The sequence below is a fragment of the Pocillopora damicornis genome, chromosome 14 (assembly GCF_964200805.1).
Source record: "Pocillopora damicornis chromosome 14, jaPocDami1.2, whole genome shotgun sequence".
In the NCBI taxonomy this organism is placed as follows: Eukaryota; Metazoa; Cnidaria; class Anthozoa; order Scleractinia; family Pocilloporidae; genus Pocillopora; species Pocillopora damicornis.
Window position 1 is genome coordinate 13742024 of NC_142683.1, and position 20433 is coordinate 13762456.

A 20433-nucleotide genomic window follows, 5' to 3' on the forward strand; every position below is an offset into this window, starting at 1 on the left:
GACGGGTTCAGTCGGATAGCTCCTCACCCTATATCTGATACCGAGAAAAATTAAAATATTCTGATCAGCATATTTTTGTTTATTTGTTTATCCATTTTTTTTTTGTCGGAGATTGCTCTTCTCATAGGAATCGCTTGTTTCATTTTTCTTATTTTTTTCTTCTTTCTTTCTTTCTTCAATTTTTTTTTGTTTATTTTTTGTGGAAATGTCAGATGATTGAAAATTTAAAATAAAAGGAGAGAAAACTGGGTCCTGTTGTAAAAAAAAAACAAAACAAAACAAATAGCAGCAAAGTGGTGTTAATTATAGAGTATTCTATTTCTGGAATTTAAACTCGCACCTTTTGTTTAATCCATAAGGATTGATTTTGCACAGTTAAGCACACCAAAAAGCCTCTCTCAGACTTTCATTCTTTTCCAGATGAGTTGGGGAATGTCATGGGAATTGCACTATCCCAGATTCTGAGACTGAACATTGTCATCTTAACATCACTGGACCACATGCCTGTAGTACCAGTTTCCCCATTGTTGCCTTGCACAGCTACCAAGGCAATTTTTCTGGGATACAGTATTGGTCAACCAGAATTATATCACATATATATGGTATCTTTGGAGAATGTGAATGAAGTTATCTCACCCCATGTTAGTTCCACAAGTACATGTAGCAATCATTCTCCAAAGGAACAGGTGCCTGAGCACTGCTTGTGTGGTCGTGCTTCTGCCAAGAAAGATGGAAGAAAATTCTGCTGTCAAATACCAAATGGAAACAAAAGCCGGTGTAAATGCTACTCTAAAATAGCTGGTTGCTCCCATCGATGTAAATGTATTGGTTGTGGAAATCCTTATGGCAGCTCCCAGGCTGCCAAGCAGGCATACACACATGTAACAACTTCAAGGTACCGACCCAAGCAAAAACTACAAGAGGTCAGAGGGCATCTCCAGTCTTGATTATCTGACGAGTCAAGGTTTAACTCCAGTATCTGGATGGTCCGAGATTGAAAGTCTTACATTAGACTGTCTTGTGAACTTCGCATCTTTGAAGGTTTAAGCATTGAACCTTCAAGAGTGTATGAATACTACTCCAAACTTCATGACATTTCAAAAAAATCTTGGGAGTCCCTTGCAACCAAAGAAAGCCAAGCAAATAGATGGGAAACTCCAAAGCATCAAGAAAGTGGCTGAAGGCTTTGAAGCGCTTTACAAAAAGCAGGTTGAACTGAACTGGTTCTGATTGGACAGACTCTTTTGGATACTGTAAGTACCACCTAATGTTAGCCAAATTTAGTTTTTTTTAAACTAATTGGCAGGGAATCAGTATTAGTAATCATTAGAAATAGGGTTCTACAAGCCAGTCAAATGGAAACTTCAACATCTTCCCCCACCACCCACCATCACCCCCAACTTAATCTGGGCAATTGTTTCAGTAAATATAACAAAGTGCATGTGATTGAAATAAACGGGAACTTTTATTATTAATTCAGTAATGTAATTATTTTCTTTGGGTGCTCAGTTTTTGAAATATGACATTGAAGTATACTAATACAATATGAAAGAACCATGAACTAAAGAAATTTTATAAACTATCTTACTCCACAATAATATTACTTTTGTCTCAATTTGTGATTAAGATAAATTTTAATACACCTATGTCAAAAAATTAATTATGTATCCGATTTGCTATGTTATGTACATCTAATGCAGTCAGGAGACAACAAAAATATAATGATTTACCACATGTTCCTTCTTTACCATCCAAGGAATTTAGTTAATTCAGTTATGTAATTATTTTCTTTGGGCATTCATTTTTTGAAATGTCACATCAAAATATACTAATTTAACAAATTTAAAAGGAATGCAAACTACATTGATTTTTATATACCATCTTTCTGCAGACGGCAAGACTGTAAAACAAACCCATTTGGCTCAAATTAAAATAAACCATAAAGTTTTTATGTCATGGTCCACTAAATATTGAGTGCATAATGCAAACCATGTATCTTGTGGTTTGAATTTTTTTGTTCTTTTTTCAATTGGTTTGGAATAAAAAATCAAACTTGATTGAAAAATATTCAACCAAAGATAAATTTGAACCACAACATATATGGAATGCGCATGTTTTTTTTTTCACCGTCAAAAAATGTGTAGAAGTGGTTTCCTTAATCATTCCTGACCTGCAGAAATGGCTACAAATAACTACCCATTCAAAATTAACAAAATCTTCTCTCAATCAAACTGCACTTTTTTTCATTTAATCTTTTGGTTGCGAATGTCATGGAAGTCTTGCATTGTTCATCAGGAGTAATTTAAAATCTACCGATGTAGAGTAAATGTGATGGTGTTAGAACAAAGAAATGCCCCCATTGTCCAGGATATGGTCATTTCCTTTCCATGCGTGTCACCATAATAGATTATTATAATAATGACAATTATAATAATTATTATTATCGTTATTGTTATATTAAACTCGCCAGCTCTGAGATTCCCTTCATGGTCTCAAGAGTATCTGTGAAAGTTATTGCCATTTGTATGGTTTCTGCTGTTATTGTTGTGGGTGTTGTCCCTGACTCTAAGGCAAGTGCTCTGATTAGCCAGTGATAAAGGACATGCATATTTAAAGCAACACGTAAAGTGTTTTTATATTTCTTTGAACCTGAGGAAATACTTGGACTGGCAACTGCACCCTGGCTGTCATCTTCATTAGGCTTGCTGAACTTAAAGAAAACTTCCTTAGCAGTGGCAGTCAATCTGTACTTCAGTGCTGGGGTTGTGTTATGTTCTACATATATCTTTTCAAGTACATTGCCAAGAGATTTGACAGAAAACTTGTCCAGGGAGTCAGAGTTTTCTACCATGGCTTCCAGGTCAAGATCTTCTGATCTTCTTTGATAAAAAAACAGCAACCTCTCTGCCAGCCCATTTTTTGAGGCTACAATTTTTGGCCAAACTGACTCCAGGAACTGCTGAGGGGTGGTGAAAGCAAGGCAGGCTGGTTTAGCTGAAGTTACTCCGACTCGCTTGTCTTTTGTCCCTTTTAGTACGTATCAAAAATCTCCATCGTAACATTTACACAGGCGTTCCAATGAGAGGCTTGTCTGTGATGTTGATTTCCCCTGATATATTAGTCTTTGTAGGAGAGAGTATGCCTCATCCACACAAAGGATTGGCACTGTGGATGCTGCAATAAAATGTACTGAATTGGTTATATTCTATCATACATTGTGATTAACATATGTTTTCCTGGACAACTGATTGTAAATTAGAGCTGAAATTATTTCTAATACTACCCACAATTTCTACCCACTTACCCTCAATTGCAGAATGAAAGGCCCAGGGGAACCCCCATACAAAACAGACAAAGGTGTTCATTGTCTTGCTTTGGAGTGTAAATTTCAGATGTTTGGGCTTGCTTAGGGTGTTTCCAGGAAAAATGCCAACATATTAAAGACCCTATGGGGGACACGCAAAGAAATGGAAAAAAAATATATGGCATTTTACATATTTACATCTGAGCCAAGTCCACATTGGTCTCCTTTAGGGGTTTAACTCAATATTTTCAGTAAGTAACTCTGTCTGTTTCACATGGGAGCCCCTCACCCTTGCCCCAAGAATGGAGGGCACAAGATCAGTAGTCCTTCTAGAGAATCATTTAATCCTTTACACCGTAGCATTGATGGGAATATTCTCCACACTGTTCTTAATACATTATATATGGTGTTGACAGAGACAATTTGTTTAACAGTCAAGAGCTTCTTTACTTAGTGATCAATTCCTTTTTTCTCATGATCTTCATGTGATTCAGGAATGATATTGTGAGGAGAAATTAAATGCTAGTCACTCATAGGGGTTAAAGGGTTAAAGAAAATTTCTCAAATTCAGTTGCATAACCAAAAGACAAATCTACAATTTTTGCAATGAAAAAATCTGTGAAATCTGTTAATTAAATTATTTATCAGGAATTTTTTCCTTCAGTGATACATTAAGTCTTATAATATTAGCTGAAGCTTACTACACTCAAAAGATAATAATCAATGTTAGGAGCTCCTGTCAATGTCTAATAAAAACTAACCTCCCAGGAAATGGTTAAATAGGCCGCTTGATGATGTTTCATCAATCACAATGCTGGTCTGTATTTTCTCCTCGACATGGCCCACGATTGGCTCCATGCATCCTTTCTGGCACGCTGGTGTTTTCCCTGTTCCAGAAGGGGCAGTGGCGATCAGATGAAGGTTTGCCTTCTTCTCGTAGGAACCAAAAGGCTTCAGTGTTGTCTGACTGAGCAAAGAGCTCGGAGACAACAGAGCTGAACAACCCTGGTGAAAAACCTCACAGGATCTTTGAGGATCTTCAAGGATTGACAAAGACCTGCCAAAGATCCTTAAGGACAAGGATCTTTAAAAGATCTTTAAAGGATCTGTAAAAGATCCTCAAAGATCTTTGTAAGCAAAAACGTTTGTTAAGATCCTCAAGGATTTGATAAAGATCCTCAAAGAATATTACAAAGATCCTCATAAGGATCCTCGCAAAGTTCTTTTCAAGGATCCTTCAAGATCCTCAAGGATTTAGCAAGGATCTTTCAAAGACCCTCAAAAGATCCTTTCAAGGATCCTTTCAAGATCTTTGTAAGGATCCTTAAGGATTTAATCAGGATCTTGCAAGGATCCTAGTCAAGATCTTTGAAGGATCTTTTTGAGGATCTTTCAAGATCCTCAAGGATTTAATGAGGATCTTTTAAAGACCTTCCAAAGATCCTTTCAAGGATCCTATTAAGATCTTTGCAAGGATCCTTAAGGATTTGATCAGGATCTTACAAGGATCCTACTCAAGATCTTTGCAAGATCTTTTCAAGGATCCTTCAAGATCCTCAAGGATTTAATGAGGATCTTTTAATGACCTACAAAAGATCCTTTCAAGGATCCTGTAAAGATCTTTGCCAGGATCCCTAGGAATTTGATCAGGATCTTACAAGGATCCTTAAGTCAAGATCTTTGCAGGATCTTTTCAAGGATCCTTCAGGATCTTCAAGGATTTAATGAGGATCTTTTAAAGACCTTCAAAAGAACCTTTTAGGGATCCTGCTAAGATCTTTGCTAAGATCCTTCAGAATTTGATTAGGAGTTACAAGGATCCTAGTCAAGATCTTTGCATGATCTGTTCTACAATCCTTCAAGATCCTCAAGGAATTGAAAAGGATCTTCCAAATATCTTTAAAAGATTCATTTCATGATTTTGTACAGCTCTTTGTAAGGATCCTTTTTGAATTTGATGTGGATCTCAAAGGCAACTTTGTCAAGATCTCTACCACATCTCTGCATTATGAATTAGGTTCCTTTGAAATCCTCAAGTAATTTCAAACATAACAAAATTGTAAATTGAGGGCTCACTGTTTTATAATTTAAACACAACAAGGAATTTTCGCAGAAAATTATTGTGCAATTATGAGTGACTAATGAAGGTTACCGCATAGGAACGCCATGCTCGAGGCTTTCGGGAAACTTTGTGACTACTTACATGACAACAAATAAGGTTTTGCATTATGGGATAGGAATTTATACGCGCCGAGATTTTTAACGGTCGCATAAAAACATAAGAAGCTCGTTGTTACGGCAAATATCATCGACAATGGTCGGAACTAAAGGGAAAATGTACACAGAAATAAAAGTAAAGGAAAGGCGTTTTCTGGAGTTCAGAAACAAGCGAAAAGAGAGACAGAAACAACCGAAATCGTCAATCAAACTCCAAGCAGGTCTCGCGATTGCTCTGACTCTGGGGCTGAATGAAAAGAATTCATTGGTACTTCTGGAAAGAAAATGAAGATGCCATCCTCGCCTAATGATTCTTACTCTGAGCTCTTGGAGAGTGAGGATGCAAATGATGTGTTACAGGGACAAGGATACAGGCTTGTCGATCTAGAGAGATTCTCCTCGACGCTCACTGAAGGACATGTTTCTGAAGAAGGTGTGAATTTACTTGGTTCTGTGTAACCAACTTAAAAAGCTCTTTTAGAGGTTGTCATATGAATTCCCGAAAACACTTATTTTGTACCTCAGGATGTATTAGTTCAATTAATCTGAAGTTTTCAGGGCTGTATCCTCTTACTGAGTTGAGTTGGATAAGCTGACAGTTTCTCTATAAGCTGAATTTTAAGTAAGATATTGTGGAATAACTCACCTAATAATCTCGGTGAACTTTGAACGGGCACTGTGCCCATAATATAAACGACTCCAAAAGTTCCTCAGCTCATCCAAAAGAACGACCCTAGTACTTTGTTTTGATACTAAAAACACTTGATTTCATGCAGTCTTTGTGCAGTTATCTTTTCTCAAGTATACCTAGGTTTTTCACACCATGTGGTGGACAAATTGATCTGATGTCAAATAACAAATTAGTTTAGGGCAACATATTAGTTATATTCAGTATGTGTGATTCCTAAGCTTTCCTTTGGTATATAGGTTAATATGGTTCAGAAATATAGTCATTGAAGTACTCTTGTTTGCCTTTTTTTCATGTTTACCCCCTCTGTAAGAGTAGTCTGAGTCTGGTCATAGTCTAGTCCTAGACAAGTTTAACACATATATTTTGGTCTTCTTATCTTTGAGCTGGACTGTTGCCAGATTTTTTGGAAAATGAAAATCTTAGTACTAACCTAAAGTCTGAACAGAAATAGTGTAGAAGTAGTCCTACTAGAAGAGGATGGGTAATTCTTGTTTAGCAATAAAAAAAAGTTTTATCTTCATTTTTTTATGTTTGGTTCAATTTTTCTTTTTAACTTAGTATGAGGATTTAAGTATGCTTATTTTCTTGTCAAAATTTCAAAGGTTCTATAACATTCTTGCTAAGATCTTCAAAAGATCTTTCAATTTATTGCCAAGATCTTTAAAGGGCATGTAAACCCAAAAAACGTTCATTTTCTTTTCACATGGATGTTTAGTAAATATATCAAGTACACCAAAGGTACCATTCGTTTTTTCTCAAAAGTCCATTTTCACTTTGTAAAAGCTCTTCCAAATTCGAAACATTCGCCATCTTGAATGGCGCCATCTTTCCTGTGACGTCACGGGTGGATCCTCCAAAGTCTCGTTTTATAATCGCGTGAGGCACGAAGGAGTCTTTTCTACAGCCGTTGTTTGCTGGTCTCGTCATGATTTTTTTACGTACAGTTTGCTTCAATATAATCAATTTTTTCGTAATGGTGAAGCGTTGAGCCGTCCAGTTTTGTACTGATTCAAACAAAACTGGGCATACAATGCAAATATTTCCAAATGACGCAAATTTGAAGCGACAATTTGTGAAATTTGTTCAAGTGAAAATAGCCGATTTCGTCGAGCCGTTCGAACGTTCTGTTGTTTGTAGCAGTCATTTTTATTCCTGGTGCTGTACCGACGATTCAGGCCTCACCAGACGCAAATTATTCGGAAGACGAAAAACGACCCATACAGTCGGCAGACGACGAGGATTCGGAAGTGGCTGACCAAACTGAGAAAGAAGTTGAGCTCTTCAAAAGTTAGAGGTCAACAGAGAAAGTACAAAATCGATTTACATGAGAACGTTTCGTTAATTAAACAACAATAGCTTTATTGGTTCTCTAAAAACATCTTTTTTCTCATTTAATGAAAGATTATGGGGAAGTCAGTTGTTTGGGAGCCAGCGCTGAGCCCGTAAAAGACACTGACATGTCTGAACCTTTGCCTGTCGAAACACGTATCAAAGAAAGAGAATTCGTTGATATCAGTGTGTTATAACGTGATCTGGAATTTTGTCGGTTCTATACAAAGAATTCTATACAGGATCCCATAATCAACCCTTATGTTCTATAAGAAAATCCATGCCAGCCCCACTTAGTGCTTCCTTTGAGAAACCCTGCAGAGAAACAGCAGAAGAATTTGTGTCACGGTTTTCACAGCAGTGAAAATACATTCAAAGGTCAGTAGGACAATATTCATCATTTTGAGTACAACTTAAAAGATCCTGATTTCAGCTTGCAAAACTATCTTTTCAATAATGCAAATCGAAGCAAACACAAACAGGGTTGGATAATTATGAAGGCCACACAAGGAAATGCACATGATACAACTTGTTTTATCGATGGAAATGCTTCTGAGATGAAGGATATTGTTACCGCACAAGATAGCACAGCGACCCTAAAGTGTCTGCTGAGATATCCCCAACACCAACGAACAAGCTATCTGTAGGCAATTTAGCGAAATTTCCTGCCAGGAAAGAAGCGAAAAACAACTAGCTCTAGTATTGTATTATTAAATCAATGGCAGAAACAACTCAAGTAAATCGATCTCAAAATGTAACAAAACAGATGAAACAGAAAATATTTAGCTTAGTCGTTTCTGGTGTGATTATCTGTGCTTTACTGCTGCCTGTAAGCGTACTTGGCCGTCTCCAGCACCCAGAAATCGAGGCAAATTGACTGAAAACCGGGATGCTCAGTGATACAACTTATCTGGGTTTCAGGCCATTTTGCCACAATTGCCCGATTTCCGTACAACAAACACTTTCATGAGTTTTCGGCATTGGTTGACAAGTTCCACACTCGCACCTTTGATAATTTTATATAAAACACTCTCAGAAGCTCAAGTTTAAAAAAATTCTGTTGCATTCCTTTAGATTGTACCCTCGCTGTATTGCATTTTCATGTTAAATACAAATAAATCACAAAGTAAATTAAATACCAGTCTGAGTTTCCGAGACTGTCGCATCGCTGTCGACATGTTCTGTACTGTCTTCGTGCGGATCGCTTCGGTGAACCCTACGCGGCTCATATTGTCAAGGACGTGGCCCAGACTCTCCTAAAGATTCTGGATTATCCCCAGCGCTGTCATGTACTAAGCTTAAGGCATTCGAGTCGCTACCTTCTGAAAAAACATCTTCCGAACTACCACTACTTACACGAACTCCCACACCAGTTCTACTGGGGAATATGTGTTGCGCAATATTTTGGTTCCACCGCTTACGTCACGACTTCTCGCTATTGTTTTTACCGGAAATGGAATTTCAGTTGATAATGCCGATTTTCTCCTAAAATAAGTCGAATTGGACAAAACTAATTTCAAATTCGTTTTCTACGCCACTTTTTACATAGTATAAGAAAAACATGTATTTTTGGGTTTACATGCCCTTTAAGGGTCTTTTATTTTCTTTCCAAGATCTTTAAGGATCTTCAAAATTTTCAAAAAGATCCTTGAAGATCTTGGCAAGAAAATGAGAGATCCTCAAAGATCTTAACAAGAATTTGGAAGATCCTCAAAGAATTTTCAAAGATCTTTAAAGGATCTTCAAAGTTCATGTAAAGATCTTTGAAGATCCAGACAAGATCTTCAAGGATCTTGACAGGAAAATGAAAGATCCTTAAAGATCTTGTCAAGAAAGTCAAAGATCCTCAAAGATCTTGGCAAGAAAATGAAAGATCCTTGAAGATCTTGGCAAGAAAATGAAAGATCCTTGAAGATCTTGGCAAGAAAATGAAAGATCCTTGAAGATCTTGGCAAGAAAATGAAAGATCCTTGAAGATCTTGGCAAGAAAAGGAAAGATCCTTGAAGATCTTGGCAAGAAAATGAAAGATCCTTGAAGATCTTGGCAAGAAAATGAAAGATCCTTGAAGATCTTGGCAAGATAATGAAAGATCCTTGAAGATCTTGGCAAGAAAATGAAAGATCCTTGAAGATCTTGGCAAGAAAACGAAAGATCCTTAAAGATCTTGACAAGAAAATGAAGGATCCTTGAAGATCTTAACAAGAATTTTGAAGATCCTCATGAGGATCCTCAAGAGGATCCTCAAAGGTCCTCATGAAGATCTTGTAAGATCCTTAAAGATCCTTGAAAGATTTTCACCAGGGAAAGTAGCATCTTGCTCATTGTGCCATTGCTACAAGCAAACGCCGTCAGCCATTGACAAAGGCGTTGAGGTACAACTTCCTCACTAGAAAGAATAATTTGGCCCAGCTGAGATTACAGTTCCATGGTAGATGTAACATTACTCTGAGTGTCTATGATATACTGAATATCGAAAAACTAATTATGTAATTTTTGTAAGCAGCTTCTTTGATGGCAGGAAAAGCTAGAATGAACTAACAGGCACCTAGGTCAGCATTTGTATTTTAGCGATATTTTAACTGATAACCCAACTGGCCCATGTGACCCAACTGACCCAAGTGACCCAACTGGCCCGAGTGATCCAAAAGATCCAAACGGCTAAAATAACCCAAATAATCCAACAATGAACCAATTTTATTATCAAAGCATTCATTATTTATCGAATTGTCTAGCTGTCACACTATTATTCAATTGACCGATGTCACGCAAGTTTCAGCACACCAGGACATATTTTGGTTAATCGGTACACCAGGATATAGCCAAAAAGTCATATCGCTTTGCTTTCTTCGAAAATCTAAAGTTCACACTGATACAGCTAGAATGCCGTCCCTCCTCCTTCTCATTCGTGATAAGCCCTTGAATTAATTGTACAATGTATCTTTTTGACCGTTTTATAACAAAGGTCAACTTTAAAGGCATATGAAAAGGCTATGCCTTTAAAGTAGACCTTTGTTATAAAAAAAGCACTCAACGAATGCGGATACAGGTACACTCTACACTATGAACCACCTACGACTAACAAACGAAAAAACAGACAACGGAACAACATACTCTGGTACAACCCCCCATTCAGCAAAAACGTCAGCACCAATATCGGACACAGTTCCTTGCCCTAGTAGACAAGCACACCCCGAAAGACCACAAACTTAGAAAAATCTTTAATCATAACACAATCAAGATCAGTTACAGCTGCATGAATAACACCAAACAGATCATCGACAGCCACAACAAACGCATTCTAAATTCATCCAAACACATCAAAGACACCGCAGCTAACACCAAAAGACACCAAAACTTGCAACTGCCAACAGAAGAACACATTTCCACTTAAGGGGGGATTCTACCTAAAAAAAGTGCATTTTTTCAAATAATTGTAGGAATTTAAGTTTTGGTCACAACTATCTAAAACTATATATCACTGGAAAGCTTATGAACTATATTTTTCAAAAAAAGGTGTTATGTCACACCTGCAGCAAATGTAACCTGACACCGGTCATTTCAATTAACAACTTGTAGTGTCTCACCTATATGTACTTGAGTAAAGATTGTTAGAAACTGTTTCAATGAAATACCAATATTTTGCTGTTATTCTAAAGAATATTGAATACTTGTTGGGATGAGTGAAGGATTTCAAGAATTTTTTAAATTTGACATCACAGCACTGGTGTCAAGTTACACATCTAACACATGATCACTATTTGTTTAATCATTTCTTTTGAAAGACCTCTATGGCATTTTCCTTCACTCATCCCAAATAACTCAATTAGATCAGCAATCCCTAAAAATTTCAGGTCCATAGCTCTCATACTTCTTGAGTAATCTTTTCTCAAGTATTAAAAAATACGTTTTGAGAAAAAAAGGCCTAAAGTTACAAGATTTTAAAATTAAACACCTCCTGTATTCAAATTATGAAGTCAATGAGTAGCCATAAGTTCAAATATAATTAGGATAGGCAAGAGCAAGAGTTAGAATGCCCCAGCTTCATATGAAACATCTTCTTTTTCACGAAGAGCCGCTTCTCTTTGAGTACGGATAAGCTGCAATCCCTGCCGGCGCTTCTTCTCCTTGGCCGTTGCCTGCTTATCAGCTTTCCGAAGCCTTGAATTATCTCTTAGTCGAAATGCATCCTCAGTAAATGCACCTCCAGGAATTGAAAGCCTTTCCATCAATCTTTCTCTGCTTTCTGCACCTCTGTGGAAGTGGCAGACTGCAGACGCAGCAGCACACCGGACAACTTTCACTCCATGGTGTTTATGTTTGGGACACCGGACCCAAACCATTGCGTTGATGCTTTCATTTGGGTTCTGGGTTTTTCCTCGTACACATCTTTCTTTGCCCATCCTTTTCTGCACATGGCCTACACAATCCAGTTTAATAACTTCACAGTCATCATAGGCATGTTGAACAGTGTTAAAGGCCTTACTGTCCCCGTCTGACACCATCCATTTGTACCTCATGTTATGAAGTTCGATGGATCTATTCCAAAGAACAGAAGCTCCTTCTGCTTCCATAGCAGGTGAACTTCCTTCGAAGTTGATGTCACAATCTCCAGATGCAACATGCTCCCTCCTCCATTCTTCAAACTCTTCCACATTCCCTTCACATTGTGAGTTCTTTAGGGAGCACTTACGGCAAGATTTAGACATCACGTGATAGTCTAAAACTTCTCCTGTGTCAATTGAGATGACGAAAACAACACCTGTTAGTGATGTGAAACCTCTTTTGGCCCAAGTGCCATCAAAGCTAACAGCAGCATCAATTATTGTGGTGCTGTCTGAGATGCCATTTTCCTCCATGATTAGCTTTCGGAGCCTTTGGCCTGCACCTTTTAGTTCTTCTTTTGCTTCACTTTCCAGTGCTTCCAAAATTACATCAACTTGCTTGTAGTAAGCAGCTCTTGACAAACAAGGCATGTTCATTATCGCACAGAAAGAAGAGAGTCCGTCGTAGCCACTTCCAGTTTCTATTGAGTGGTAGACAGCTCTCCGGTTGACATCAAATGATTTGCCTTTCTTGGCAAGGTTGGGTGATGTCTGCCAAGGAGTACTTTCATCACAAGAATTGCAGTGAATGGAGAGATCTGACATCAGTCCATAACGGCTAGCGGTATTTTCTTCAATAGTAAGGTCTCCTATATTAAAAACATGACGGAAAAGGATGCTATTAGCTATAGTTACTGAACCAAACAGAACCACAATGTTGGAGCATTAGTTCACACCTCCATAAATGTGTACAAGTGTTGCAGTGAAGAAAGATCAGAAAAAATGATTAAACAATAATAAAACTCCTTTTCTGCAAATAATTCTAACTATCGTTTTTCTTTAGGTTCAAGGGGCTGAAAAGCATATTTATGATGTGTGATATTTTTCTCACCTTCTTCGCATTTGTGTAAAGTTGAGAGCACAGAAGAGAAGCTCTTTAGATCAACGAGCCTGTATCCTTTTTCTACCTCAGCTACCTCGAAAACTTTTTTGTTTTCATCAGAACTTGAAGAAGACTCATCTTCTGAGCTCTGGAATCTCATCTTCTTCCTTGAAGAACTAGGAAGCTGATCGCTTTCTTCGCCAAAATCTGACAGATCAGACTGATCGTGCGAAGTTCCTGGGGTCGGTTCGTTTGGTTCACTCTTCCTGTTGCAACCGCTTTTCTTCAGTAATTGCGCTTTTTTACGATCTCCTCCATGCCCCTTTCTTTTCCTAGTTTTCCTGTAAACGGTTCTTTTCTTCTTTCCAGTCATTCCAGCACAAAAGAGACAAAAGGAGTTCAATATTTCGCAATACACTGTGACAACTTTCACACAAAAATCTCTCACTCGTCTCCAGTGTTACTCTTTCAATTTCTTATTTTCCCCTTCATGTAAGATAGCACAAGGATTCTAAGGGGCGTTTCGGGCTTGTTTGACATATTTTGAGCTCCAAACAGGCTGGTAAACAAGTAAGAAACAAAAAATGCTGTTTTGGTTGCCATGGAAACGAGATTTCTATTTAGATACCTCTTCTTTTCTAACGTAATTTCTCATTTATATTTTAAAATTTTTCGGTAAAAACGATCGTCAGTGTAAAGTCGAATAGTTGAACCTCGCATTTCTGAAGAAAACAAAAAAACAATATTTTGAGCTAATTTCAGGTAGAATCCCCCCTTAACGGAAACTGCCTCCAATCCTCTCTAATCTACCAAGCCGCCGTCACACGTAAGGACAACAACACCACTGAAACATACATCAGACTTATAGAGAACGACTTCAAGACTAGATACACATCGGCAGAAATATTGGACAAGATGGCGGCCGCGCTTGCGCATTTCGTCTATAATGGCGTCCAAATAATATAAGAAACCGTATGGAAATTTGTAAAAATTTCTAAAATATAACAATCAGGAGCTCATGGTCCCGTCTGCTCTCGATCGAGACATATTCAGTACTGGTTCTACTATTCATCAAACCTCACAGGGACTCAATAAATAAAAACCACTTACTTTCCGAGCCAGTTCTTTTGTCATTGAACATTGACCTAGGTCGCCATACAGTTCTTCAAAATCCGTCGTTCTCCATCCCAAACACTCGCCTATTACAGGAAAGTACATCAATAAAGTCAACTGCACTCGATCGAATTGACTGCTACAGAGTTCGAAGCGTCCAAATATCCTGTAAAATTGCCATTTCCTCCCATCAAAAAACTTCCCAACGCGCCAGGATATCCCTTATTTTCCATGTTGAGTAAGTGACGAGACGCCATGTTAAAAACTATGACTGAAATAGTTAAACACGAGCAATGCCGATCTTCGAATCGTCGGCCATATTTGTTTATGTTCTTCCAGGGAAATAAATTAGTTCTCAGGTCCTTTTCGGAATAAAAATATGCCAGGCATTGAATGCAAATTCAGTAGTCTTAGCGCGAAAATTAAATTAAAGCAAATCAAAATTCTGACATCATGTCATCGCTCTGCCTCGAAAAATCCCAAAAATTTATTTGCAGATCTTCTTTTCTTTTTCTTTTCATCAAATAGAAGATCTGCGATGCTCAAATTGTATAAGTCATGGTACGAAACACTCTTTGCTGATCGAGCCATGATCGCCGCCATATTGAATTCTCTTGATATTCTGTTGTTCCGGAGTGCGATATACCGCTGATAATTGTTAGCGGGCTCGAAATGTCCTTGATTTCTGCTGATGAGGAACCACACCGCATCATTCCGACACACAAAACACAGAAACTCTACCGAACTCAGCAAACATACCCTAAAAGAAAATAACATAAACCACTTTATTTCATTGCGCATCCTTTCATTAAGATCACCCTACAACAGCACAAACAAAAGATGCAACCTCTGCCTCAAAGAAAAATTACTCATCATCTGCAGACCCGAATTATCATCACCCAATAGACGTAATGAACTCCTGTCCTCATGCTGCCACAGAAACAAAGCGTTACTTTGTAACAATTGAACTGAGCATCGAAATTAACCGACACGTCTATTATGCAAATTTGTGAAGTATATTAACGAGGTTAAAATATTCTTAACAATAAAATCCCCTGATGAGTGAGCAATCACGAAACAGGCTTGTAGGGATAAAAGTATAGTCTCTCTGTTTTTTTCCCTATCGCAACATATATCGCGCTCTACTCCTACGTATCGAGCACTGTAAAACAGAAAAATCAATACACAGACTTCCTTTATATATATTTATGTACACATCAAATTATATAACATCTTGTAGCTTTATCATCACACTTTATCTCCTCAAATTTTCTTTTTAAGCCCGAAGAAAGAGTTCCGGCCATTTTGACGGCTATGGTTTGGTTCGACATTTTCAATCCGTGTCAATCTCCTCCAACTTCAGCCATCCGTGATCTCCGCTGTTTTATTTTCACCTCGTTATTTTTTGTCAGCTCTGTAAAGCAACTTCCATTTACTTAAAGGAAATTCTTTTCACCATAAAAAGGACTCACAATGGCGTGACGCACTTTCTTAAGTAACGCAACTCTATCGCAATGATGAATTCCCTTTTGGAGCCTTTGGAAGACCGATGTAAATAAGCTGAAGGTTTCAAGAGGTACACCTCCCTGATCAGACTGAAGGTGGAGTTCTTCCCCCCCCGGCTTTCAGTTGAGTCAAGTAATCAACAGAGTATCCAGACCACGTGGTTGGAGGGGAGAGCCTTCAATTTCTGCCCTTCAGAGGTGAGCTAAGATTCGCCACTTGTAATCTAACTAAAATAGACATATGCTGCTGATTCTAATTCTAAAGTTGGCTGCTTCACTTTACACAGCAACAAAGCATTCAAAGTTGAATTCGTGGTGAGTAAGATGTTTCATCATTCGAATGAGCTATATTATTAATTTTACAAAAGTATTTCGACGCCTTTGTAATTAGAGCTATCCTTACAAAGACATTTGACAATGAAATGATTGATATGAGAAACACTATGACTTGCTATAGAGGAAAGTAGTTCTGCAAAAATTATCTTTATTATTTAGATCATTTTATATCACAAGGATTAAAAATCTTTGGTATGGTGAGAATTAGAGGGCTTTTAACTCGGTGGTTCTGCCGAGCTGAATCAAATTTGTTTCATTAATTAATGTCGAACGATTGGATAAACGATCAAAACGCATGTGTCAAAAACTCCCTAGAAGTTTACAAATGTGAAATGTAGTTACGTTTTGTTCGTTATCTTTGGCAAAATAACGTTCAAATCAGTTCAGAAAGACGGGAAAAGTAATGCTGTTGGCGATACCATTGTAAGAAATGGGTGAAATACGGCCATTCGAAATTAAAATATTTTTCTGAAAATATTCGGCATATCTGAAGCCATTATTCTTTTTGTGAAATGTCGGTTGGGTTGCGTCTAATCGTTTTACCCTCATTGCCGTGGGTACTTAAAGCTTTTCAGTGTCGATGGTAGCATAGCGTAGATGTATATACAAATCGCACACCGAATTAAATTTCATATTTATTCATGGCGGGAAAATCTGTTTGCGCGTTTAATTCAAAGAGAAGATGGAAAGCGATGGATGTTGGGTTTCTTTAACGGCCATTCTTTTTTTTTTTTTTATCAAATTGAACTTAATCTTTATTCTTGTTATTCGTTTTTCCCTCTTTGTTTTAAAATATTATTTATTCTTTTTATCTATCAATGTTTCACTTCTTCCTTAAAATAGCTATTTGCATTTATCTTTGTTTTGCAGAGAACGTTTTATTTCAGTTTTTTGTCGTTGGTTTCATTAGTCACGCGATCAGAATACCAATCACGACACTTTTCTTTTTTAGAAGGTGAGCCATATGGTAAAAGGTATGAATTTAGAAACAATATTTTCCCGCTTTACAAATTGAAATGTTTTGCAATGAATATTCGATGGCAGAGGATTTTGATAACCTCCAAATAATCTTAAATTCTGGTAAAGATTTTTTGTTTGAAAATTGTCCTAAACTTATGATAGTCTAGAAAATAAAACGGTTTATCCAACATGAAGCCTTTGTCTTTCATGATCTAATTTCTAACTCTCCTCTTCAAGCGCTGTGATGTTATTGTGAATGATTTAAGAGAATATAGTATTACATCAAGAAAATACTATCCAGCTTTATTCGTTATTGTCCTCAACTTTTGTTATTAGTTAAATAGCTTTTTTTTAAGTCAGTCTGGGAGTGTCAGAGTAGGATTAAAGATGAAATACTTTCTCTGTATTTGTAGGGGAAAGCTGTATAAGGTTTTCCGATTTATATTTTATTTTGTTTTCACACTTGTTAATGTTATCAACTTTGTTTTGCAGGGAAAGCGTTATTTCAGTTTCTGGTTATTCCTTGTATCTCAGTCATACGATCAGAATACTAAACAAGACACTCTTCCTTGTGTGAGGGTAAGAAGCCAAATGAAAGATTAAGTTTACTCTCCTTTCCTGTTTTCAAAAAGTATTTTCGCCGCCTCAAATCAGGCGCAACAGAAGTCAAATTCAAGAACAGCAAGTTCTGATGAAAAAGAAAAAAAAACCCACAAGAATGTACAATGCACCTAATGGCGAAACTAGAGAGTTATGTTTACACGACTTACTTTTTCAGTGATGTTATTAACCGATCAAACTCAGCACTTTGTTCTCGACCGACCTACTTGCATTTATCTGTTCATTGAAATCAGTCTCATCACATAAACAATTAGCACCCCGAATAGCCCATGTTTAATTTTTCAAAGCTTCACAGCTGAAAAACTAAATTTGATAACAATCATTCTTTTCCCGCTCTAAAAAATTGAAATATTTTGGGTGAAAATTTGGGAAAATTCAATGATGTATGATATTTTATTGTTTCAAACAATCTAACCAAAGTTTATTTTATCAACAATTCTTCCTTCAAGCTCCTTTACATTACCTTGCTAGTCATTAGGGAGAGTCTGGTATTGTATCTTATTTTCGCCACCAATTCACTGGATGAAATGTGGATATTGTAAAGAAAAGCAACATATTCCTCACTTCTGTGACTTGAAAGTCTAAAAAATCGGTCAAAGCGCGATCAAAACAACCAAGCTCTTATCAATGATATGCGAGGAGCTTACAATATTTATTGACGATCTTACGAGCAAGCTGTAATCCAGCATCCATCTTTTAGATGTTTATGATGATTATTTTAACCGATCAAGCTCATTGTACTCCTCTTTTCTTTGTACAGATAATTTCATATCTTGCTTCGGTTTCCTAACTATCCAGATATCCTTTTTCTTCCAAAGGTGAGTGGCTTAAAGTTTATTTCAGAAATATTTAACGCTAAAATATATCGGTTTGAGATTTGGCATATCTTAATGATAAACATAACATCTTGTTGATCGATCCGTTTACTCTCACCATTTGATTTCTGTGAGGTATCTTGATATTATAAGGAGAAACTACATATCCATCATTTCTTGAATGATGCAAAATACGAAGATTTGGCATTTTATTTAATATATGTTACAGGCAATCTAGAAAACAATTTTCTTCCTTAGGTCTTTTTTTTCATGATTTCTTCTTACCAAACGTGTGAGTAGAATGTTCTTAAATTAGTTTTTCGCAGTTACGTTTATTTGGCAGCGAAAGTCTCATTTCACTTTCTTACTTTTGTTTTTATTAGCCACACCATCCGGAGACTAAAGAAGGCATTGTTTTCAGAGGTGAGCTGTTCGCCTTTTTTAGCTCTGTATTGTCATTGCTTCCTTAGTTTCATTTTCCATGAATAAAACTTATAGTACTGTTTAATTAACCGAAAAAAACGTTCGGAAAAGTTGGCATACGAGTAAATTAAGCATTAAAACGCGAGTGGAATTCTTGGGGAAAATTTCCCTTTCCCTTGAAAACAAAGCTGACGGATGATTTCCAATCGTCTTCTAGACGTTTTAATTACCTGCCAACGATAGGCTTATATAAAGATTTTAAAAAGCAGGTTGAAAAGATGGATTAGTAATGAATGACACTAGTAATACATTTGGTTTACTGCATCACAAACCAAGGGTTAGAACACGGACTCGCCTTCGACGCATTTCATCAGGACGGGGCTTCCGGTTAAAACTAAAGAACGATTACATCAAAAGTCTCTCTGTATTATTTTATCTTCAATTGAATGAAATGTTTTAAGTTTTATTACAGCCATTTTGAAATCGCTGGTGGTCCCTGTAATCTGATTGACTCTAATTAATGCGATTTATTCACGAATCGCACCATTTTTTTGCTTTAAATCGCACCTTTTTCCCAGCCAATGAGGAGGCTACACTGAAAACAAAACAACCAATTAGATTTCAAGGCTTGTTTAAAGCAACCGATCAAACTGCCGGAAAATTAAAGATAAAGAGTATCATGTGCCAAATTTTGCAACTTTTGTCTCTAAAACTCTTACTTTTCCCCCCCAAAAACTGGATGAATTTAATTTCAGACCGGCTCAGTGCTGCATCAATAAAATATTTGACCTGATCAAGTCCTGTATTTGGGCGATTTCAAAATGGATGTAATAAAGTGGTAATTGAACCTCGTGTCGTGCAATTTTGGTCTCAAATCATACCTGTGATTTCAAATCACGCGTGTGATTTCAGCCCTTATAAAATATATGGAAAAATTACCCAGCTCTTTTCCTGGTTTGAAAAAATAAAATTTCCAGGTAATTCAGTGCAGAGGAGAGTTAATTCAGTGCAGAAGAGGGTTAATTCAGTGCGACGAAAGTAACAAATCAGAAATTCTGATTGGTCAATAATCAAAGAAACTCACAGATAGCCAATCTAATGCAAGACTTGGATGTTGCAACAAAATTTGGAAATTTGAAAATTTGCGAGCGAAACAATGGCCGGCGTTTTAAGTAGGTTTTCTTTCGTCACCGCAGCTTTTTGGTTGTCGGTTTGGAAAAAGTGGTGTTTAGAGAAGGGAATTGCCAAAGAAATCGAAAATTACGAGCCGAACCAGCTTAACACTAAGCTCGAGCGATCCAACGCCGAAATTAAAAACAAACATGGTTAAATCTCGGAAACGACGATTCCATTTCATCGAAAGTGATTCGGACACAGACTGGACAATTCCTCTAACTTTTTAACCGGACTCTGAACTTTTTTGCTCCTTAAAGATGGGAAGATATCTTTGCATATTATTGTTTTGATCGTACGCGGTTGCTTCGATCGAACGCACGGTTTGAATAAATTATTTTTGCACTTGTTGCGCGCGCTTTGCTTATGCTTAATTATGAAAAGCCGTCTCGTATTTATCCATGTATATTGTTAACACGTAATCACATGAAATTAAGTGCAAATTAAGTGCCTGGATTTTGAAAGTCAATTTGATAGCTTTGATATGATACTGCAATGAAATACAGAAATATTAAAGACAA

At 37.1% G+C, this 20433-nt stretch overlaps 1 protein-coding gene and 2 long non-coding RNA genes across 4 annotated transcripts; all 3 read right to left on the reverse strand.

The window, feature by feature from the left end:
* Positions 1–1449: 1449 nt before the first annotated feature.
* LOC149034575 (uncharacterized) lies at positions 1450–14427 on the reverse strand. The gene is made up of 3 exons (XR_016183050.1): positions 14077–14427; positions 4066–4191; positions 1450–3174 (listed from the first exon to the last, which is right to left on the reverse strand). It is a non-coding gene; the product is annotated as an uncharacterized LOC149034575 (long non-coding RNA).
* LOC149034576 (uncharacterized) lies at positions 7546–8944 on the reverse strand. Of its 2 annotated transcripts, XR_016183053.1 has the most exons (3): positions 8681–8944; positions 8116–8206; positions 7546–7856 (listed from the first exon to the last, which is right to left on the reverse strand). It is a non-coding gene; the product is annotated as an uncharacterized LOC149034576 (long non-coding RNA). The 2 variants fall into 2 exon arrangements; XR_016183051.1 differs by lacking the exon at positions 8116–8206 and having other exon boundaries at positions 8681–8932.
* Positions 11018–13476, reverse strand: LOC149034577 (uncharacterized). Its single transcript, XM_089194290.1, has 2 exons — positions 12976–13476; positions 11018–12733 (listed from the first exon to the last, which is right to left on the reverse strand). The coding sequence occupies exons 1-2, from the start codon at positions 13337–13339 to the stop codon at positions 11568–11570; spliced, it is 1530 nt and encodes a 509-aa protein (XP_089050416.1). The 5' UTR covers positions 13340–13476; the 3' UTR covers positions 11018–11567.
* Positions 14428–20433: the final 6006 nt, after the last annotated feature.